Source organism: Oncorhynchus keta, chromosome 13, assembly GCF_023373465.1.
Source record: "Oncorhynchus keta strain PuntledgeMale-10-30-2019 chromosome 13, Oket_V2, whole genome shotgun sequence".
Taxonomy (NCBI): domain Eukaryota; kingdom Metazoa; phylum Chordata; class Actinopteri; order Salmoniformes; family Salmonidae; genus Oncorhynchus; species Oncorhynchus keta.
Window position 1 is genome coordinate 36599137 of NC_068433.1, and position 23526 is coordinate 36622662.

Here is a 23526-nt window from a genome sequence, read left to right on the forward strand (position 1 = left end):
CTGATTGGCTGAAACACATTAAGAAGGAAATAAATTCCACAAATGAACTTTTAACAAGTCACACCTGTTAATTGAAATACATACCAGGTGACTACTTCAGGAAGCTGGTTGAGAGAATGCCAAGGATTTGCAAAGCTGTCATCAAGGCCAAGGGTGGCTACTTTGAAGAATCTCAAATATAAAATATATTTAGAGTTGTTTAACACTTTTTTGGTTACTACATGATTCCATCTGTGTTATTTCATAGTTTTGATGTCTTCACTATTATTCTGCAATGTAGAAAATAGTAAAAATAAATAAAAACCCTGGAATAAGTATGTTTGTCCACACTTTTGACTGGTACTGTAGATGGCCCCAGCAGCAATCAAACTCACTACCCTTGGTGATACAAGCTCTATGCTCTACCAACTGAGCCTCACAGGACCATATCCACTGTCCTCCAAGACTGGCCAAATGCCTTCTGAACAACCAGATTGTTCTTTAATTCTAGCAGTTTAGTTAGACCACAAGGTTGTGACAGTTTACATTCTCCTGTCAACAGGATTTAACACAGAACCATCATTTCAGACACCTCATTCATTGTGACAGATTAAAGAAAGAACTACATTTCTGTAAAAGAAAGAAACTATGTAGTTTACAGTAGGTGTAGGTCTCTGGTGGATGGCTGGCTCCCTTAGGCGCCATGTTCCTGTTCATGTTCAGTTTGCTCTGTCTCACAACGACATAACTAGCTTCCTACAGGTACTGTAGTATTCTCCTGCTAAAATAGTCTCTCTGCTCTGTCCTCCTCAGTACTAACACAGTCTCAGGCTGTGTCCCAAACGGCACCATATTCCCTACATAGTGCCCTACTTTTGACCAGGGCCCTATGAGGCATGGTCAAAAGTAATGCACTATATAGGAAAACGGGTGCCATTTGAGGCAAAGCCTCACTTCGTAATGCACAAAGCCTCAATCCGTAATGCATTTCCATTATAGTGCAACACCCATTCCACCAAGCATATAAAAGATGCAAGGATATCATACCATCTATAAGTAAGAAGGGGTCTGATCTTAAATCAAAGACTTGGATGACTAGGGTGGAAATCAGATTCACTGTACACAGTACAGGGATTATGTTGGTTTATTTATAAGCCTTCAAGAATATGATTCACTTGTATCATTTTGTAATTGCAAATCTCTACAGCACACATATCCGGCCGTGATTGGAAATCACGGAGCACAATTGGCCCAACATCGTCTGGGTTTGGCCGGGGTAGGCCGCCATTGTAAATAAGAATTTATTCATAACTGACTTTCCTAAGTAAACAATGTTTTTTTTTAAACATACATCTTTCCAATAAACTGTATGTATTATATACTGTATGTGATAGTGCCATAGACGTTTGAATTAGTGACAATCTGTGTGTTTGTGTTTGTGTGTGTGCCTGTGTGCGAGTGTACATGCCTGTGTGTGTAGGATAATCTTCCTCTGTCATTATCTCTGTAATGGGGCTACGTATGGCGGTGAACATGTTGCTCATCAATGGTATTCAAGTCACCATGCAAATGAGATCATTAATATTAGTGATGGGTGTAATTCCTTCACGGCTACCTCAGAGTTGGGCTTCGCACTCACTAACACGCACACAAATGCATGAATGCACACACACACACACAGAGAGAAACAAACACACACACTCACACATGAAAGTACACAAGCACGCACACACACACACATTCACAACATACACACACACACACACTTACGCACACACACACACAGATGCAAAATGACAATGTTTGACCGTTTGTGTATTCACAGTGTTGCTGTCGTCCCAGTCCGTTGCAGTGGCATTTTAGGATAAGCTAACTGTTATTTTTAGGTGGGAGGCATTTCGGGGATGAGAGGAGATGATAAAGTCATTGAACCGGTGCTAATTGTAGCAGTGATGTTGGTGTTCAGTGAATATGTGATGTGTGCCGGGATGTGTCATTGCTGTAGCTACAGCGCTAAAGCATCATGGGTTACAATGTTCACTGACAGTGGTATCAGTTTGACAGCAGAGTGAGACACTTTCTGTTTTGAGAGACCATTTAGGATTTCTGTCCTCTGAAGAGGGGGATGTAGCGAATGGAGGAGGGAGAGGGAAAGAGGGAAATTGAGAGAGAGAAAGAGAACGCGACACAGCAGAGAAGAGATAGAGAGAGGAAGATGTGGAGGGAGAGGGGGGAGTGAGGGATAGGGATAGAGAGAGGGATAAAGAGAGACAGAGAGGCCTCGTCTCCATCATTATTGCCATCAACATCACTCACTCTGACTATTTGTCAAACACACATGACTGTAGCTGTATCTAGGGTGACTAACAATGATGTAGGCGGCTCCAATTTTGGTATGTGACCCATTTTCGGCTGGGTTTTGAGTGGGCTATATCCAGGTTATATCCAGGTTAAGTGCTCTATATAGGGAGCAAGTCTCTGAGCATTAAACCTATGGCCTCAGCTTTAGACAGCTGCAGAACCCTGAGTTCAATGCCCTACAGGCTTATAGTAGATCACCACTAATGGCGAACCTAATAAATACCAAACACCAACCTCTCTGTCTACCTTACCCTATATCTAACACCCTATAGCTCCTGCATCCATCTCTCAATCTACACTCTGTATGAGGAATCAATGGTACTGTGTGGTTCTTATGTCTACAATTTCCAGAAGGCACTGACCTAATCTAAAATCAGCTTTCCCTCCAACCAAATGCTAACCTAAACCACTGAGGGACACAACGCAACCCTGACCACCTGACCGCATGATCAAGCAACTGCATGCTATTCCAGATGGCAAGGGGAATCACACTCCATGCTGCAAAGTAACCTAAATAAATAAATACCATAGGAAGTCCCTTCCTCTACATACCCTATGCTGTGAGGTCACTTCCTGTGACACCTACAAGTCTGGCATTTTAATTTGATCGCCGTTTTGTTGCAGAATGTTTCCTTCTCCACAGGAAAATACAAAGTACCATTAATAAGCTTTATGATTGACATAAATGCAACTATAACCCGCGGAAATCCTGACTCTTCATGCGGGGGCAGTCGAGTCATTCATTCAGATTCAAGTGATAGATTTTGCTTTCAAATGGAGGCCATTCTTTTCCTACAGGAACGTGATGGCCGATTCAGATCCTGGTGCTACAGGAATGTTTTTCTCATTTATCAATAGGGGTCACATTAAGATGCCACATATGTAAATGAACACACTGCCACCTCAACCCAGTCCTGCTGTGCACTGAGTCAGTTAGTTATTAAAATAGGCTCAGTACTCTGCATACTGTAATTCAACGAGAGAGAAGGAGCCCTTGTCTCAGAACCATATTAAGTGATTTATCCTCCGCTCCCAGTGAAGGATTCATTTGCCTTATTTTTATCCTACATTTATATTTTTCTTCACGCGGCTTGTCACTACTGTGCTAAATATACATACACACTGTATATTTATTTTTCCTTCCCCATGTACTGCCCTGTAACAAGCTCTTACAAGTTTTTTTTACGGGCGTAAAGGGTACCAAGAACCAGAGTTGCATCCCATATGGCACCCTATTCCTATTAAGTAGTGTTCTACTTTGAAACAGGGCCCGGGGCTCTGGTCAAAAGAGGTGCACTTCATAGGAAATAGGGTGCCATTTGTGATGCAGAGCAGATGTGGGAAGGGACGGATAATGATGTGTGCCGTCCGGGTGCACTGAGGGACTGAATAGGGTTCAGCAAGTGTTTGTATAACTGACGAAGCTAGCAGCTAGCAACTAGCTGTACCTTCCCAAGGACGTTACTTCCAATTCTCTGCAGTGCTTCACAGAACAATTAGATGAGAAGAGAATACAGCAGTGGGTTGGGTTGTTCCTCCGGATACTGCATGACTCGCACTCACACACTGGTACAGACACAAGCACATACACACTTGTACACCCACACACACACACTGGCACCGACACAGATGCACACACACACACACACACCCACACAAACGCATCAGAGGCCCTCTTCAGATCCATCCAACATATCCTTTCCGATGTGTTTCATTGAGGAGACAACAAACCTTGCCTTCCTCTCTTCCCATCGCCCTCCCTCAAACACACACACACACTTTTCTATCTCTCCCCCTCACCTAGCTCATATCGCTGGTATATCCAGCCCATTGAACACAGCTGCACTCAAACATCTCCTGCAATTACAGGTGGAGGGAAATAATTGTACAATGCTACAAACCACATTCATCATTAAACAAGACATGTTCATGAAATTGCTAACCAAGCCAATAAATGTAAATCACAATACAAAACACAGATAAAGAAAAGGTGACTGTGTAGCATTAATAGAGGATTACTTCCCTAACACACCAAATATAGAAAAGAGAGATAACACATTGACTGCCTAATTATGTTTTTTATCATGTCAGTCACAATAGAGCTCGCTGCTATTCTTGCCTCCTGTAAATGCAGCTGTTTCTTTTACAGCTTTAATGAGGGGAATAAAAAATGATCACATTGGTCTTGTATTATTTCCACACAGCCAACATTATAATTCCAGGCATAATGAAAGAACTGCCTTCACATTAGTTGGAGTTTGGGATTTAAATATCATAGATGCTTGCCAAACAAACACACACACTTCTTTACCACATCTGATCACTACCACTACATAGCCAGACCTCTTATGCATGAAGAACAGAAAGATCTGCCCATTTCTGCTCATCACATTTAAGCACACATCCCAGGGTGCCCTAGGACGCGCACACACACACACACACACACACACACACACACACACACACACACACACACACACACACACACACACACACACACACACACACACACACACACACACACACACACACACACACACACACACACACGCACACGCACACACACACACAATTCACTTTCTCTGCATAACCTCAGCAGCAGACATCCCTGACACTCAGCTGTGCTTAATGCCATGTTGCCAGTCCATCATGGCTGACTAGCCCCGCTGTAGAAACACAACCAGCACCCCACTGGTTTTCGCTACCAATTTCCTGTTATCAACAACATATTCCATGAAACAGGACCAGCAATCATATCTCAGTAGAAAATGACTGAGAAACGAATGAGTTAAGCTGTGCATACAGAAGAAGACAGTATTGTATAGCACAGTAAGCTATACATACACATCACATGTATACAAGCAAGGATATAAAAACGACTGTGAATATGGAGCTGGAAAAGAAAAGGCATTCTCGCTTGATGACAGATGGGGGGGTGAACAAGAGGGGGTGAACAAGAGGATAGAGGAGATGGAGAGAAAGGAAGAGAGGGAAAGGGAAAGGAAAAGAAACCCAGAAGAAAGATTATACAGACAATGTCAAATGGAGCTGAAGCTTTTAGGGTAAAAAAAAAAAGAAGAGGCATAAGGAGTAATTATTAATTGGTCACGCCACGTGGCCTTAAAAACAGACACACCCTTTAGATGAGACAATGGAAGATTATCATAAAAAGCATTGAGGAGCACCGCAGCACGCCACAGAGACAAAAAAGGAGAGAGAGAGTGAGAGACACACAGTGGCGGAACGCAACCCCAAAGTGCCACTGGGGGTTCATTACCAAAAGAAGAAGTGTCAGAGAGGGAGTGAGAGGGAGGAAGGGAGAAGGAGGAAGGAAAGATGAGAGACAGTGAGAGAGGGCAGAGAGAGAGAGAGAGAAAGGAGTAGAGAAAGAGAGAGGGAGTGGGAGAGGAGAGAGCTTGGAGGGAAGGGCACAGCCACAGCAGGATCTGTTAATATTCCCTCCAGAGAGAAAGAGAAATGGAGAGAGAGAAAGAATCTCTGGAGCATATGTGTTGACAGTGATGCTCAGAAATGGTTAACACTTAAAGAGCGATAAGGGCCAGGTGTTTACACATGGTGATAAAGTGTGGGCTGCATGGCTGCATGGGGGTGAGAAAGAGGAAGGTACACTCTTAGAAAGAAGGTGCTAAATAGAACCATACAAGGTTCTTCAGTTTGTCCCCATAGGGGAACCCTTTTTGGTGCTGGGTAGAACCCTTTGCAGAGGGTTCTGTCTAGAAGAATGCCTTTGGAACCCTTTTTTCTAAGAGTGTATACGTAACTAAAGAATTATAATCCTTCAGCAGAAGTAACAGGGTACAGCGTCATTTTTTAATAATAATAATAATATATGCCATTTAGCAGACGCTTTTATCCAAAGCGACTTACAGTCATGTGTGCATACATCCTACGTATGGGTGGTCCCGGGAATATACAGTTCAAGTCGGACGTTTGCATACACTTTAGCCAACTACATTTAAACTCAGTTTTTCACATTTCCTGACATTTAATCATAGTAAAAATTCCCTATCTTTGGTCAGTTAAGATCACCACTTTATTTTAAGAATGTGAAATGTCAGAATAATAGCAGAGAGAATGATTTATTTCAGTTTTTATTTATTTCATCACATTCCCAGTGGGTCAGAAGTTTACATACTCTCAATTATTATTTGGTAGCATTGCCTTTAAATTGTTTAACTTGGGTCAAATCTTTTGGGTAGCCTTCCACAAGCTTCCCACAATAAGTTGGGTGAATTTTGGCTCATTGCTCCTGACAGAGCTGGTGTAACTGGGATTGAGGTCAGGGCTTTGTGATGGCCAGTCCAATACCTTGACTTTGTTGTTCTTAACCCATTTTGCCACAACTTTGGAAGTATGCTTGGGGTCATTGTCCATTTAGAAGACACATTTGCCACCAAGCTTTAACTTCCTGACTGATGTCTTGAGATGTTGTTTCAATATATCCACATAATTGATGATGCTGCCACACCCGTGCTTCATGGTTGGGATGGTGTTCTTTGGCTTGCAAGCCTCCCCCTTTTTCCTCCAAACATAACGATGGTCTTTATGGTCAAACAGTTCTATTTTTGTTTCATCAGAGGACATTTCTTCAAAAATACGATCTTTGTCCCCATGTGCAGTTGCAAACCGTAGTCTGGCCTTTTTATGGCGGTTTTGGAGCAGTGATTTCTTCCTTGATGAGCGGCCTTTCAGGTTATGTTGATATAGGACTTATTTTACTGTGGATATAAATACTTTTGTACCTGTTTCCTCCAGCATCTTCACAGGGTCCTTTGCTGTTGTTCTGGGATTGATTTGCACTTTTCACACCAAAGTACGTTCATCTCTAGGAGACAGAACACGTTTCCTTCCTGAGCGGTATGATGGCTGCGTGGTCCCATGGTGTTTATACTTGAGTATTATTGTTTGTACAGATGAACTCCCAAGGATGAACCAGACTTGTGGAGGTCTTTTTTCCCACTGAGGTCTTGGCTGATGTCTTTAGATTTTCCCATGATGTCAAGCAGAGGCACTGAGTTTGAAGGTAGGCCTTGAAATATATCCACAGGTACACCTCCAATTGACTCAAATGATGTCAATTAGCCTATCAGAAGCTTCTAAAGCCTTGACATAATTTTCTTAGTGTATGTAAACTTCTGACCCACTGGAATTGTGAAATATAAGTGAAATAATCTGTCGATAAACAATTGTTGGAAAAATGACTTGTGTCATGCACAAAGTAGATGTCCTAACCGACTTGCCAAAACTATAGTTTGTTAACAAGAAATTTGTGGAGTGGTTGAAAAACTAGTTTTAATGACTCCAACCTAAGTGTATGTAAACTTCTGACTTCAACTGTAGCCACAGTATAGATGAAGTGACTTAGAACTGGAAACCTGAAGTGGCATGAAGGGTAACAGGAATGAAGGAGTGTCCATTTGAAAGCCAGATGTACCTACAATAGCTAGCTTGATGGAGAGTTACCACAGGGAAGGATATGTGTCTTAGAACTATAAATCTGAAGCAGAGGGAATGAAGGGGTGTCAATTTGGTAAGCGAATATGTAGCTAGCTTGATGGAGAGTTACTTAAGCAATGATGATCATTAACAGGATGACTTGTCAAACCATACATCAGTGGAGAATAACTATTCATACAAGCTTTCATTGTGAGAGGTGCATAACAGAGAGCATTCTCTAATCACAGGAATACTTATATGAAGGAATCCATTTAGATTTCCCTAAATGGCAGGTGACTCACACAGTGCTTAGACACTGCCAACATCGAGTAATTATTAAAGTGAAAGTGAAAAATTAAATTCAGTTAGAGGCACAGAGGCACTGCATACACAATACAAAGGTAACTGCCAAAATAATGGAAACATAAAGTGTCATAATAAGGCATTGGGCCACCACGAGCCAGCTTCAATGTGCCTTGGCATAGATTCCACAAGTGTCTGGAATTCTTTTGGAGGGATGCGACACCATTCTTCCAAGAGAAATTCCATAATTTGCTGATTTGTTGATGTGGTGGAAAACGCTGTCTCAGGTGCGGATCCAGAATCAAATCAAATTGTATTTGTCACATGCGCCGAATGCAACAGGTGTAGTAGACCTTACAGTGAAATCCTTATTTACAAGCCCTAACCAACAATGCAGTATACATTTTTTTGTAAATAAGAATACGAAAAGTAACAAATAATTGAAGAGCAGCAGTAAAAATAACAATGGCGAGGTTATATACAGGGGTTACCGGTACAGAGTCAATGTGCGGGGGCACCGGTGACGAGGTAATTGAGATAATATTTACATGTAGGTAGAGTTATTAAAGTGACTATGCATAACTAATAACAGAGAGTAGCAGCAGTGTAAAAGGGGGGAGTAATGCAAATAGTCTGGGTAGCCATTTGATTAATGTTCAGGAGTCTTATGGCTTGGGGGTAGAAGCTGTTTAGAAGCCTCTTGGACCTAGACTTGGCATTCCTGTACCACTTGCCATGCGGTAGCAGCATGCGATAGCAGAGAGATCAGTTTTTTACAAGGGTGGCTGGAGTCTTTGAAACATTTTAGGGCCTTCCTTTGATACCGCCTGGTATAGAGGTCCTGGATGGCAGGAAGCTTGTTCCCAGTGATGTACTGGCCGTACGCACTACCCTCTGAAGGGCCTTGAGGTCGGAGGCCGAGCAGTTGCCATACCAGTCAGTGATGCAACCAGTGCTCTCTATGGTGGAGCTGTAGAACCTTTTGAGGATCTGAGGACCCATGACAAATTTTTACAGACTCCTGAGGGGGAATAGGATTTGTCGTGCCCTCTTCACGACTGTCTTGGTGTGTTTGGATCATTCTAGTTTGTTATTGATGTGGACACCGAGGAACTTGAAGCTCTCAAACTGCTCTACTACAGCCCCGTCGATGAGAATGGGGGCGTGCTCTGTCCTCCTTTTCAAATAGTCCACAATCATCTCCTTAGTCTTGGTTACGTTGAGGGATAGGTTGTTATTCTGGCACCACAAGGCCAGGTCTCTGACCTCCTCCCTATAGGCTGTCTCGTCGTTGTCGGTGATCAGGCCTACCAGGCCTAAACTTAATGATGATGTTTGAGTCTGTACTGTTAGCTTTGTCAAAAGTCCCAGTGCAGTGTCTGTCCATGTTCACAACCAGCATATATATTGGCTGTACATGTCACAGAGGCAGGTAGGCAAGCAGAGAGAGAGAGAGACAGGCAGGATAGGCATTAGAAAGGCGGGTATGCAGGCACGTAGGCTTGAGGGTGTTGGATTCATGCCTGGCCGTGCAGTCATGAGTGAACAGGGAGTACAGGAGGGGACTGAGCACGCACCCCTGAAGGGCCCCCTAATATATTAAGTGTGTATGTTATCCTATGTTATCATTTAGTTACCTAGTAAATGCATAATTAAACCAATTTGTGTAGTACTGAATCATAAGTAAGGCTGTTTTTTTTCAGATGCAGGAGGTTATGACTGTTACGAATGATGATATGATAAGAGGTTATGATCAATACGTTGACTGTTTTTTGGATGTGATCGGTAAAGACCTTTTGAGTTTAATTTGGGATATGGTAAGACTTTAAACAACCGGTCTCGTGGTGCCCCAAATCTCTAATGAGTTCATTTTTCCATGTTTAATTTAATCGAGTAACAACTAAACATAGTTAGTTGAGTCGATAAATAACAGTCATCAGATTAATGAAAGTAAAGTCACGACACCAAGCACACTGCAAAAACCCGACAGCACTTCTTTACCATGGCATTTTTAATTAATCACAATAGAAATGGAAAGAGAATCGGATGAATAGGTAGTTTTGAGCGATTAGTGCTTTTTGAGGTCGGTTGTGGTTTCAATTATTTAAATGCATTATGAAATAATGAGATTACAATTATTTCAGTATTTAATAGAAATTCCAAAGCCAAAAATAGTAAACATTCAATTGCAAAAACAGTGAAAAAATGTAATTCTCTGTCAGGTCCACATAGAAAAATTGTAAATTACTATGAAATAATACAATATTTCAGTTGTGTATTTTACTTTGTATAATTTTATGACTTTATAATTTTTCATTCTTTAAAGTCAGCATCTCATCTCTGCTCAGGCAGTAGCAGCCAGCCAGCCAGTCAGACAACCATCTAATGTTATCTCTATCTCTGATCATAATGTAGTTCTTCTTCTTCTTTGGTATTATGGCGGTCCGCAAACAAATATTATAAATGCATGCTGCCACCTACTGTATTGGCTGTGTACCTGTAGTATGAATTCATTACACTTTGTGAAAAAATTGGCCAACCAACTAACCCTGCACCCATTAAAACCTCACCACCATTCCACTACTTTGGACCTATCTGATCCTACTCCAGGCCAGCAGCCTGGGAGGACAGGACACTATCATTCAAAACATCTTCTAACTCTTCTGCAATAAAATATCGTACGCCCAAGTACTTCTCTGCAGCTGCCACCACAACATCTATCCTCTGTGATTTACGTTCCATTCCTGCGCTACAATTCACAACCAATGAATGGCAAAAAAACAACCTTACTGAAGGACATGTTATTCCTATCAATATCTATTGGCCTCGGCCTACTCACAGGGATCCTCTTAGGATATCTCACTCTGGACCCATCTTCCTCTACTACTCTTAGCACTGCCTCAGCATATGACATCTTCTGTACTACACTGATCCTGGCAACCTCAACCTCCCTTTCTCTCACCAGACACAACTTTTTCCACCGATACTACACAGGAATCACCTTCCGACACACTGCTGCCACATGACCATAAACTTGACAAATAAAACACTGTAATGGATTCGGGACAAAAGCTCACAACTGACACATCCTAACTTGACTTCACCTGGTAAAAAAGACTGCATCAAAACTCAGTAGTACAGATAGTGTCTTCTCTGTTTCACCACGCTCGACACCTGGTCTGCGTCGGACCAAACGGCGGGCGTCACAGACACCGGGAGTCTTCAACTTCAGTTGATCATCCTCAACACATTACACCACTCCAGTTATCACTTCTTTCAACGGTGCCCTGTTCCGGATAGGAAAGCAAGTCACAGTTCTTGTCCCAAGCCACGAGGTGTTGAGTGCACGCCCCCTCTGGATGGCAGAAACGATAAACAAAATCTACACGATTCCACTTCGAGTCACTTTCCCCAACCCAACATTACCCAACCTCTTCTCCACCCTACCTGACACCACATATGCATCTGCCAGAAAGCAAAAATTGCACTCCCACTGGGCCAGAATAATCTTTGTCATCATCAGGACGAGGTTCAAACTCTGCGTTCTTTACCGCACCTGCCACCACAGTTAATTCATCCTCACTCTCGTTATGTTCACTTTCCTTCTGTAGCTCTTCCAAAAGTTCAGTATGATCTACCACTCCATCTTCACTCAAAACATGTTCCTCATTTTTTTCCTGTCCTCCATCTTCTCCTTCATTAGATCTTCCAGAAGGATTGTGCATTCCACTGTTCCATATTTACTTATAATATGTTCCACTTTCTTCCTTTCTTCCTTACCCCTACCTCATAGCCACCTCATACTGTCTTTAGTTATCCTATTTAGCTAGGCTTGCCGCCTAAGTATGCTGCAGAGCAGACAATAATTGTACTCGTTTTTCAAGGTAGATAAACCATACTTTCACAAGCTGTCTCTATCCCGCTCTTTTGTCATTGTGTTGTGTACATTCCTCTCTCATGCGGAGGCATATGTGGTCTAAAGTAGCAGGCTTGAAAGTGTATCCATCTCTGTCCGATCCGGAAAAGAACAGACGCATTGGATTTTGGTCATTGTCATTCATTACCACGTTTCTGCACTGAACTAGGTTGAATAGTTGCTTAATGCAAACTACAACTCCCTTCAGCCCCGCGTCCCATATACAGTTGAAGGCGGAAGTTTACATACACTTAGGTTGGAGTCATTAAAACTAATTTTCAACCACTCCACAAATTTCTTGTTAACAAACTATAGTTTTGGCAAGTCGGTTAGGACATCTACTTTGTGCATGACACAAGTAAGTTTTCCAACAATTGTTAACCGACAGATTATTTGACTTATAATTCACTGTATCACAATTCCAGTGGGTCAGAAGTTTACATACACTAAGAAAATTATGTCAAGGCTTTAGAAGCTTCTGATAGGCTAATTGACATAATTTGAGTCAATTGGAGGTGTACCTGTGGATATATTTCAAGCCCTACCTTCAAACTCAGTGCCTCTTGGCTTGACATCATGGGAAAATCTTAAGAAATCAGCCAAGACCTCCAAAAAGACCTCCAAAAATTGTAGACCTCCACAAGTCTGGTTCATCCTTGGGAGCAATGTCCAAATGCCTGAAGGTACCATGTTCATCTGTACAAACAATAATCCACCAGTATAAACACCACGGGACCACGCAGCCGTCATACCGCTCAGGAAGGAGATGCTTTCTGTCTCCTAGAGATGAACATACTTTGGTGCGAAAAGTGCAAATCAATCCCAGAACAACAGCAAAGGACCCTGTGAAGATGCTGGAGAAAACAGGTACAAAAGTATATAACCTGAAAGGCCGCTCAGCAAGGAAGATGCCACTGCTCCAAGCCCCCCATAAAAAAAGCCAGACAACAGTTTGCAACTGCACATGGGGACAAAGATACTAGAGAAATGTCCTCTGGTCTGATGAAACAAAAATAGAACTGTTTGACCATAATGATCGTTATTTTGGGAGGAAAAGGGGAGAGGCTTGCAAGTCGAAGAACACCATCCCAAAAGTGAAGCACAGCGGTGGCAGCATCATGTTGTGGGGTGCTTTGCTGCAGGAGGGACTGGTGCACTTCACAAAATAGATGGCATCATGACAAATAAAAATAATGTGGATATATTGAAGCAACATTTTTAAGAGATCAGTCAGGAAGTTAAAGCTTGGTCGCAAATGGGTCTTCCAAAAGGACAATGACCCCAAGCATACTTACAAAGTTGTGGCAAAATGGCTTAAGGACAACAAAGTCAAGGTATTGGTGTGGCCATCACAAAGCCCTGACTTCAATCCCAAGGAGGCCTACAAACCTGACTCAGTAACACCAGCTCTGTCAGGAGGAAAGGGCCCAAATTCACCCAACTTATTGTGGGAAGCTGGTGGAAGGCTACCCGAAACGTTTGACCCAAGTTAAACAATTTCAATGCAATGCTTCTGACCCACTGGGAATGTGCTGAAATAAATATTTCTCTCTACTATTATTCTGACGTTTCACATTCTTAAAATAAAGTGGTGATCCTAACAGACCTAAAACAGGGAATTTTCATTCGGATTAAATATAAGGAAAAACTGAGTTTAATTGTATTTAGCTAAGGTGTATGTAAACTTCTGACTTCAACTCTAGTTCTTGACTTAATTTCTCCCGTGAATGATTTGATTTCTCTTTAGAAACATGGTGTGTTGGGCTCACAAAAAAAACTAAATGGAATGGAATTCAAGTAATTGAACTGACGTCTGTCAATTAGTTGTTTAATAACCGGCAAAAATGCAATTTCAGTTAATCGCTCAGCACTACTAATAGGACATCAATAACAATTAATGTTATCAATAGCTTTGAAACCCTTGAAACACCTTGGGACTCTTCATCATGCCTGATCAGCATTCTGGAAGCAAGGGGTTATGGGTAGGAACAGGAAGTGCGGTTAATAATGTTTGTTAAAGAGGAGGATAAGGAGGAAGCCATTTTGTCTGGTGCCTTCAAACTGCCTCAGCGCTAGATCATCTGATGCATAGGTTTTTCTTGGATGTAGAGGATATTGCTGACTCTCGTGGAATTTCATGTCAACTCCCCCTGTTAGGAACTTATATAACTTGATGATGTATCATGTTCATGTTCTGAATGTATAGCTAGTTCCATTAGGATTATATTATTTTGAACTTTATGAATCTGAGCAATTCAGCATAAACAAATGAAAAGAAAGAGGGGTGTAATGTTAACAGATGGGAAGAGATGTGAGTGGGAATGAGAGAAATGGCACACCACACTTACCACACTTATTTCTATGCTAATATCTGTGTCACATGTCAGTAGACATCCCTGAAGGGAAAAGCATGCAGGTTTCTTTGTGTATTATATTTCTGCCTGTCATACAGAAAACAACCTACACAATGTTTTTTGTAAACCCACCATAAAGCAACTTTGATATAACTTCCCTAGAGAAATAACATTGCATTAGGTTCAGGAAACACATTCAGAGTGAGTCGAAGAGTACTCCTTAGAGTTCAATTTTTCTCGTCTGTCTTTGGTAGGAGAGAAAGCAGTGACGGCTCAACACTCGACAGTTCTCCGGTATTTTCACTGACAACGTTCCGGGGAGTAGAAGTGTTGATAGAGATAGTGGAAGTTGTTGAGAATATCATTGAAGAATAGGAGAATCTCTGGTGCTTAGTTTATTTTCTTCAAGGATTCCCTCTCGAGATCATTTTGTGTTCAAAATGGATTTTGCCAACTGCTGCTAACAAGGAACTTTGGGTTTTTAAGGAAAATGCTCAAGTTGTTGTTTTGTAACACTGTTACCTAAAAATAAACCATGACATGCTCTCAAACTGCCAAAAGAATCAATTTTTCAACCATTTGTCTGTTTAACTGACATTCAAATTCCTCCTTTCCCTCCATCATGTAGCTTTCTCCTACTGCAACTCCAACCCAACATTATATGCAGCGTTCATACGGAGGTGGCAGATAATGACTTCCACCATCTCTAGGGTCTGATTTGTATTCCGGAGGCCTTTCCCCTCCCGACGCAGAGGCCAGAGAGCTGGTTTAACATGCCCATAGAGACTACTAGGCACACCAGCCTCCCCACCCCCCATCTGGATGTCTACTACAGGAACCCGTTATGATTCACTACATCACTAACCCTCCCTTCCCAACACACAGCACTGGCAGACAGCCCCATTCCTTCTAGTTAGAGGTACTGCAGTTCATACTAATGGAATGTACTGAGTTGACATGAAGTGATTTCTCAATTCCATGGTAAAATAATTATTTTTTACTTTAAAGTAACAAACTATACAACTCTAAGAACATGACTACTTTTAACAATTTCCACTAAGAATTTTACAAAAACACATGTACTCAAAGAGCAGTGCAGATGTAAAGTTGGGTAACAGAATGACAGTAAAATCTCCCTCAGTTCATGAAACCAAAACTCTTAAATATCTACTCCGAATTTAAGATTCTTCCGTTTGAAAAAATCTATCTTGGTTATTGAACTACAGTAACAGAATGATTGTAACAGAAGAACATCAGTCCCTGATCTGTAATATACAGTAATGCAAGATTATGAATGTCATTATCTTCATGGTGATGTACCTGAATAGGTACACAAAGGTAAAAAATTAAAAGTATTTTGGATACCATTCTACACACTGGCTATTATTCAAATGAGCTCCGTCCCCAAGCAAGGTCAAAATTGGTTGGATTGGACCAAATCTGTACCAATCATAGACGTCTATTTTTCACAAGTTTGGACATCACAGTACATCACAGTTGAACACAGCACAGTACAGCAGAGTATAGTTCAGTACAGTAGAGTAGAGTTCAGTACAGCAGAGTAGAAGGATAGTCCGGTTCAGTACAGTATAGTTCAGTAGAGTAAAATACAATACAGTAAATTATACTGTGCTCTACTGTACTGTACTAAACTCTACTGTACAGTACAGTACTGTGTTATACTGAACTATTCTCTCCTCTACATTTCTTTACTGTACTGTGCTGTCCAAACTTGTGAAACAGATGTCTAATTTCAAACATTTTCAACATATTTTCCCAATTCTATGCTTGGTAACAGATGTAGGATGAAAGATCTTAATTTGAGCCAGTTTGCTATGGCAGGAAAATAATCCTGCAGTAACAGGAAATGTTCATTTTTATGTGGATTATAATTAATGGATATTTTGTTGTAGGGGTTAATACATTTTGTTGTTAGAGCAAATCAAGTCTGCCATTTTAATGTGGAAATTACAAACTTTAGAAGCCTTTTTAAATACTGCTGCGCAAAACAAATGGTATACAATACAGAAAGCCATTGTATACAAATGTACAGTACACTGTGACTGAACCCTTATGGGTCGTTCCACCTCAAAAAGTACAATAAAGAGAATTGGACACCCACCATCTCAAGATTAGAATTCCTGAAATATTATTTTGTTGAAATACAATTTGATCTCTCGGAAAATAAGCTATTTAGGCCATTTTAATTAATTGGTTTCGTATAATTGTCAATAAATATAGTACCTAATATCCGGACCCTACTTCTTACTAACAATGAGTAAGACATGAGGAATCCAATAAAAGTATCAAAAGCCAGCCACGGACACCCCACACCCAGCTCAAAGCCCATCCCAACAACCAGTATACAGTATAATTTCTTTATGTCTGACCGATAGTATGCTGCGGCTTGGAGTATTGTTTTTTTTCTCCCCTTTTTCTCCCCAATTTCGATCTTGTCTCATTTCTGCAACTCCCAATGGGCTCGGGAGACAAAAGTAATGCGTCCTCCGATACATGACCCACCAAACACCCATCATTAACACCCATCCGCTTAACCCGGACGCCAGCCTCACCAATGTGTCAGAGGAAACTCTGTTCCTGTGATGCCCGAGGTCTGCCTCCAGGCGCCCGACCTACCACAAGGAGTTGCTAGAGCACGATGAGCCAAGTAAAGCCCTCCCGTCCAAACACTCTCCTAACCTGGACGACGCTGGGCCAATTGTGCGCCGCCCTATGGGACTCCTGATCACGGCCTGTTGTGATGCGGCCCGGGATTGAATCCGGATCTGTAGTGACACCTCTAGCACTGCAATACAGGGAGTATTGCATTTTCATCTTATGTAATGCATTTCCCGTGAACCTGGAATATGTTTTTTTAAATTAGCCATTGAAGTCACTTGCATTATTTACTATGAATGAGTGTGAAAGTACCAGGTTCTGCCCACTAGATGCCACTGTTCCTACTACTGCAATACCACTGTTCCTACCACTGGTAAACAAGCACTATATTAGGCTACATAAGTTCTAATGGTTTCAATGTTATGGTCTCTAATGGTCTTCAATGGTAAAAGTAAAAAACACACAAATTTTTTTGCTTTGCAATGGTATTGGATTGGGTTGTTTTAATTGGTAAATGTCAATAATCACACTACATTTAGAGATGTTTATAATAAGTGTATTGTAATACATACCATTGCCATGCAATGGTTAATAATTGAATATTTTTTTAGGGTTGTCTTATGCTGAACGTTTTTTTTTAGGTTGGTTCGGATTCGGTTGAATTTAAAAAAAACTATTATGGTTTTTGATTTTGGTTTCGATACTTTTTTTTTTTTTTTTACATTAAATGCATCATGCATTATGCGGGTTGAATTCTGTAACAACACAGAATAAAACGATGAATAAAAGTCCCATGATGGTAGTGACTGCCCATTACTGCTCATCCCTTATCAACCATCATTTATTCACGTTACTTTACTTGAATAAAATATTTCAGTTGTGTATATTACATTTGTTTCATTTGATTCTTTCATTCCAAGTCATCATCTCATCTCTATAGAGCTGTTGCCTATGCTGTCTGTCAAAAAGTAAATAAGACATACTTTTAAGACTGCTGAATACCAACTATCAATCACTTAGATCATGTATTTTCAGTTATCTCAAAAAGAGACTGCTCTCTATCCCTCTAAATCGCGCATTCTTCTAGCAGGCGTAGCAGGCGTAAAATAAACACAAACCGGACAAGTAGGCACGCAATGGATTATGGTCATTGCATTTAATCAACACGTCTTCTGTGCTAAACGATGTAGAATATTGGCTTGTTGGAAACGCAACTCCCTACTACATCGCACAGTTTGGGCTTTATCTGACTTACATAAACAGAAAAATGTGTACATTGAGCTCACACATTTTTTTTATTGAACTGACATTGGACAATTAGTTGTTGAAAAACATGAAAATAACAGAAATGTCTAAGCACTAGCGTTGTCATAACATTGTAATCACTAGCCCATTTCTCCATCAACCATTTTGGGCTTGTAAGAAAAGTCTTCATATGAGAATTGAACCATAAGGGATGGCCCTCTCAGAAATCTGCCATTCGTTAGCTATTCAAGGAGAATTGGGTTGAAGCAGTATGTTGCTAAGAGAAAGACAAACTGAATTGCTTTCACGGAGGACTGGCTTGACACACAATTTATTTTCATCGTGAGCAAAATCTATTGGTTTGTTGTGATCCATTTAATAAACACAAGACACCATCAAATTTGATAAAGGGCTGTGGCAGTAGCAGGAACAGAGGTATTTATTTGGCAAAACATGGTACTGTCACACTTCAATAGGTTTAGTTTCCCATGGGACACCAGAGGCCAATTGGAGACTGTCTCCGACCCACTTTGTCATGTTGAGTGTGTAACCCACACCATTAGGGGTAGTGTTGTCAGTGTCAATAGCCAACACACACATGCAAACACACACACAGCTTTAAAGTGCACCAAATATTTCACTGTGCAACCTGGAGTTTTAATTTGGGTAAGAAAATTATATCTTTTTTAGCATTCAATTATTATTCTTTAAATAATAATTGCTGTAAGGATAAGGCTTCACACTACCGTTGTTTCCAGAGTGCAGATTCGTTAGAGCCATGCTTGCATCATTAATACAATGAAAACGGTGTGTTTCTAGCACAAACACTTCAAAAGATCTGACCCATTTTACCAGAGCAATGTTTTTTTCTTCCTGTGAGAGGTTGGGGGGGCTGCATTTTACATTCAAAAACTATGTCCCAGGCAGTTCTAAAACTACTTGTGGGCCTTATTGGTTTTACACGTTGTTCAGTCATGTTCGTTAACTCATTAGCTAGCTAGCTAACAAGCTGGTAACTTTACCAGTATATCCAAATATTTTGGGGCACAGAAAGAAAGGAATAGGGATAGCTTCTTCAGGAAATCAATGATCATAACAATGAATGTCTTGCATGTCATCATTACAAACATGACACTCTTAAAGAGCCAGTGTACAATTTTCAATGTAATGTATCTCAATATGAAAATAGTGCTTTTAAAAACCTCAATCTACAAATGACATTTTAATTTGGCAACAAAGCATCCTTCACTCATGCTGTCAAACATACCCTGACCATCCTACCAATCCTCGACTTCGGCGATGTCATTTACAAAATAGCCTCCAATACCCTACTCAACAAATTGGATGCAGTCTATCACAGTGCCATCTGATTTGTCACCAAAGCCCCATATACTACCCACCATTGCGACCTGTACGCTCTCGTTGGCTGGCCCTTGCTTCATACTCGTCGCCAAACCCACTGGCTCCAGGTCATCTACAAGACCCTGCTAGGTAAAGTTCCCCCTTATCTCAGCTCGCTGGTCACCATAGCATCACCCACCTGTAGCACGCGCTCCAGCAGGTATATCTCTCTGGTCACCCTCAAAACCAATTCTTTCTTTGGCCGCCTCTCCTTCCAGTTCTCTGCTGCCAATGACTGGAACGAACTACAAAAATATCTGAAACTGGAAACACTTATCTCCCTCACTAGCTTTAAGCACCAGCTGTCAGAGCAGCTCACCGATTACTGCACCTGTACATAGCCCATCTATAATTTAGCCCAAACAACTACCTCTTTCCCTACTGTATTTATTTTATTTATTTTGCTCCTTTGCACCCCATTATTTTTATTTCTACTTTGCACATTCTTCCACTGCAAATCTACCATTCCAGTGTTTTACTTGCTATATTGTATTTACTTTGCCACCATGGCCGTTTTTTGCCTTTACCTCCCTTATCTCACCTCATTTTCCCACATCGTATATAGACTTGTTTCTACTGTATTACTGACTGTATGTTTGTTTTACTCCATGTGTAACTCTGTGTTGTTGTATGTGTCGAACTGCTTTGCTTTATCTTGGCCAGGTCGCAATTGTAAATGAGAACTTGTTCTCAACTTGCCTACCTGGTTAAATAAAGGTGAAATAAAAATAAATAAATACAAATTCAAATGACAGTTATTCGTATCAACATTTTAACTTTTTATAATAATGAACAAATGTATTTACAGGGTAACATATTTGTTTCTAGGGCACAACATATATCTCATTCAAATTCATATAGGCTATATCTCAATTGATTTTAAAATCTTATTTTCTGGTGCTCCTAAATTTGATGTTGGGCTTCTAACTATTTAAAGTTAGGAGCACCAGTGCTACCAATGATTATTTTGTCATTTAGAGCCTAGTACATTCATATAAACACCCTCATCGGCCTCTCCTCTCTCGGACCAACCGAGGAGAAGGTACAATATTTCTGTCCTCAGCCCCTCAACGAGCTCTCCTCTTAATCAGTGTAGTGGCCCGTCCACTCCAACCCCACACTGCTCGGGCAAAAGAAGCCTTGCTCTCTTTTTCACCAGCCTTGATGGGAATCAATAGATAGACTCTGACATTGTTACAAGTAAAACAAAGGGATCAGGAGAGTAAAATGACATAAGGGGAGTCTGGATTTATGCAACACATTAAAAACATCACATCAGCCCCCTGTGAATCTGGATCAATTGTGCTGAGAGGAATATTTTGACATGGAATTGAGATTGTCTGAAGAGGATTTTATTGTCGGTGTTCATTGTCTTCTTGCGGACCGGGTGGAATGATAGGACTTATAAAACGGGGCAGTTGGGAAGATTAAATGTATCCTGTCCTCCACTTGAACAAACTGCTTCCGAGATGTGTAGCACTCAACCAGCAGAATAACTCTTCTGTAATGGCAATACAGAGAGTAAACAGATAATATATTATTCTGAGGATTCAGTATGTTGCAGCTGACTCATTAGATAGATCATCTTGCAGAATTTCTATCAGGGTTCAATTCCAGAATTCGGCTGCATTGGTTGTGATGGGTCTCATTTGGATTATCCTTCTCGAGAGGTGACCGTCAGGAGTAGAGATTGAGACTTGACACATTAAGGACAGGGATGTGTTGGATGGGAAAGACTCAGATTGTATCAATTTAAATGTGGGAAATTACCATACTGGCCCAGACTTTGAGAACTCAATAAGATAAACAAATTAGATTTCAGTAATTAAAAAAAAAAGGTATTCTCTGTCCTATTCTCTTCCAGTGGACTGGCTACTCCTTGTGTGTGATCCAGGAAGAAACAGAACAAATAACACTGGTTTTAGGGGACAGAGCGGAACCAGACACACAGGCCATGACACAAATTTCAAACCCCTGTGTCGACGCAGTGCGCTCGGGGTGAGGTGTATGTGGTGGGGGATTACATGTCATGATGTCAGTCCTTCTACTCACTATTAGACACACACACACACACACACACACACACACACACACACACACACACACACACACACACACACACACACACACACACACACACACACACACACACACACACACACACACACACACACACACACACACACACACACACACACACACACACACACGAGGCCATCAGAGAAATAGCAATAGCATTGGCTTGGGGGGAATAGGAAAAATGTGTTACATTCACGGCATACTGACACTGCTGACAGAAGGAACGTCAAAGGTAACTTGATAACGACAAGAACATAAGAGAGATTTCACGGACGTATCCATGCAAAGCATCGGATAATGTGAAGCATAAGGTATAAGAAATGATTCACTGACATGACATCACTGAGCTCTTCCAGCAGTCTTTCTGACAAAAACAATGCAATCACAACCCTTACTATATGCTTGCAAAATGTACTGGTTAGTTTGAATGTTTGAATCTGCAATGTATCTTCAGTATCGGTGATAGCATAGGCTTATTTCAGTGGCTAATATGCCCAACTCTGGTCAACACACCACCTGTATATTGTGAGGGAAAAATTACATATTTACCAGATTTATTTGATATTATTCATTTTTAACTAATAGCAAGACATTTATGTCCTACTAGTGTCTGTGTTTTTATTGTCTCCACTCTAGTTCTCTGCAGCTAATCTGGGAGTATAGTCAGTCACCAGAGATGGCTTGAGCTGACAAATGAGTTAAAGACTGCATTACATAGACAATAATGTGTTTAACTAAGGGTTGGCTTGGGAGTAGAACAATCCCTCATTGTCTAAAATCATTCTTGCATCATAGAAACTAAGCCAGGGTGGGGTTAAGACAACAACCCGCTTGCAGATAACGACAGGATGAACCCAGAGTGGCTTATGATGCCTGCATCATGGGATGGGTGGAACCAATCATGACTAAGCATTTTTAGTGTCAGCTTTATATAGTACTCTGCATTTGTGTAAAGGTTAGGTTACTCGGTCCAACACTCAAGGGTGTGGGGTCGACCAGCCTCATTATTGCAACTATTAATCAATATTGGCTCCAATATTAAATGAAGATGGTTGTTTGAAGAAATTATCAAATCTCTCTTAGTAATACATTTCCACAACATTTTCCAAATAATTGACCACATACTGTAAAGGGATCACTCCAGACTTGTTGTAAACTATGTAAAAAGCTCTTACCGTCCACACAGGCTGGCATGGCTCTTGTCGTCCCAGCGATCTGTCCCTTCTTACAGGCGCACCGTGCAGTCTGTCTGGCGATGGTCCGTCTGGGCTGACTGCTGTCCCTGTCCAGCATCACAATCTCACATGTCCCTGCCGCCAGTTGACCTGGAAGTGGCATCACATAGAAAATACATTGTCAGAGTGGCAGAACATACTCTCTTGGGAAAAAAGGTGCTAAGTAGAACCATATAGGGTTCTTCAGTTTGTCCCCTTAGGAGAACCCTTTTTGGTGCTAAGTAGAAACCTTTGCAGAGAGGGTTCTAACTAGAACCTTTAGCGTTCTGTATATGGTTCTTCCAAGAACCTTCTATGAAGGGTTCCACCAAGAACACTTTCATCCTCTAAAGGTTCTTCCTAGAACCCTCTATGAACAGTTCTACCAACATTATTAACAACATTTAACTCTTTATGCCAATCCATTACATACAGTATACCATAAGGCCTTTCTTTGAGGGGCTAGTTATACCCTAAATGAGTCCGCATACAAGGTTTTGTTTGTTCCAAGCAGAACCCCGCTAGGCAAAGCGAACGTCTGTGCCTCGCATACTTCCTAAAAAAAGAAAGGGTCTTTTTGGGGTCAAGTTTAAGGAAC

General features: G+C 41.1%; 1 protein-coding gene across 2 annotated transcripts in view; it reads right to left on the bottom strand.

Annotated features, from left to right (window-relative positions):
• LOC118392253 (chemokine-like protein TAFA-5) overlaps positions 1–23526 on the bottom strand; it is a 178561-nt gene that overhangs the window by 55205 nt on the left and 99830 nt on the right. For both annotated transcript variants that reach the window (XM_035784042.2, XM_035784043.1), the window contains exon 2: positions 22890–23039. In XM_035784042.2, coding sequence (XP_035639935.1) covers positions 22890–23039 — 150 coding nt within the window. The remainder of the gene's footprint in view (positions 1–22889; positions 23040–23526) is intronic.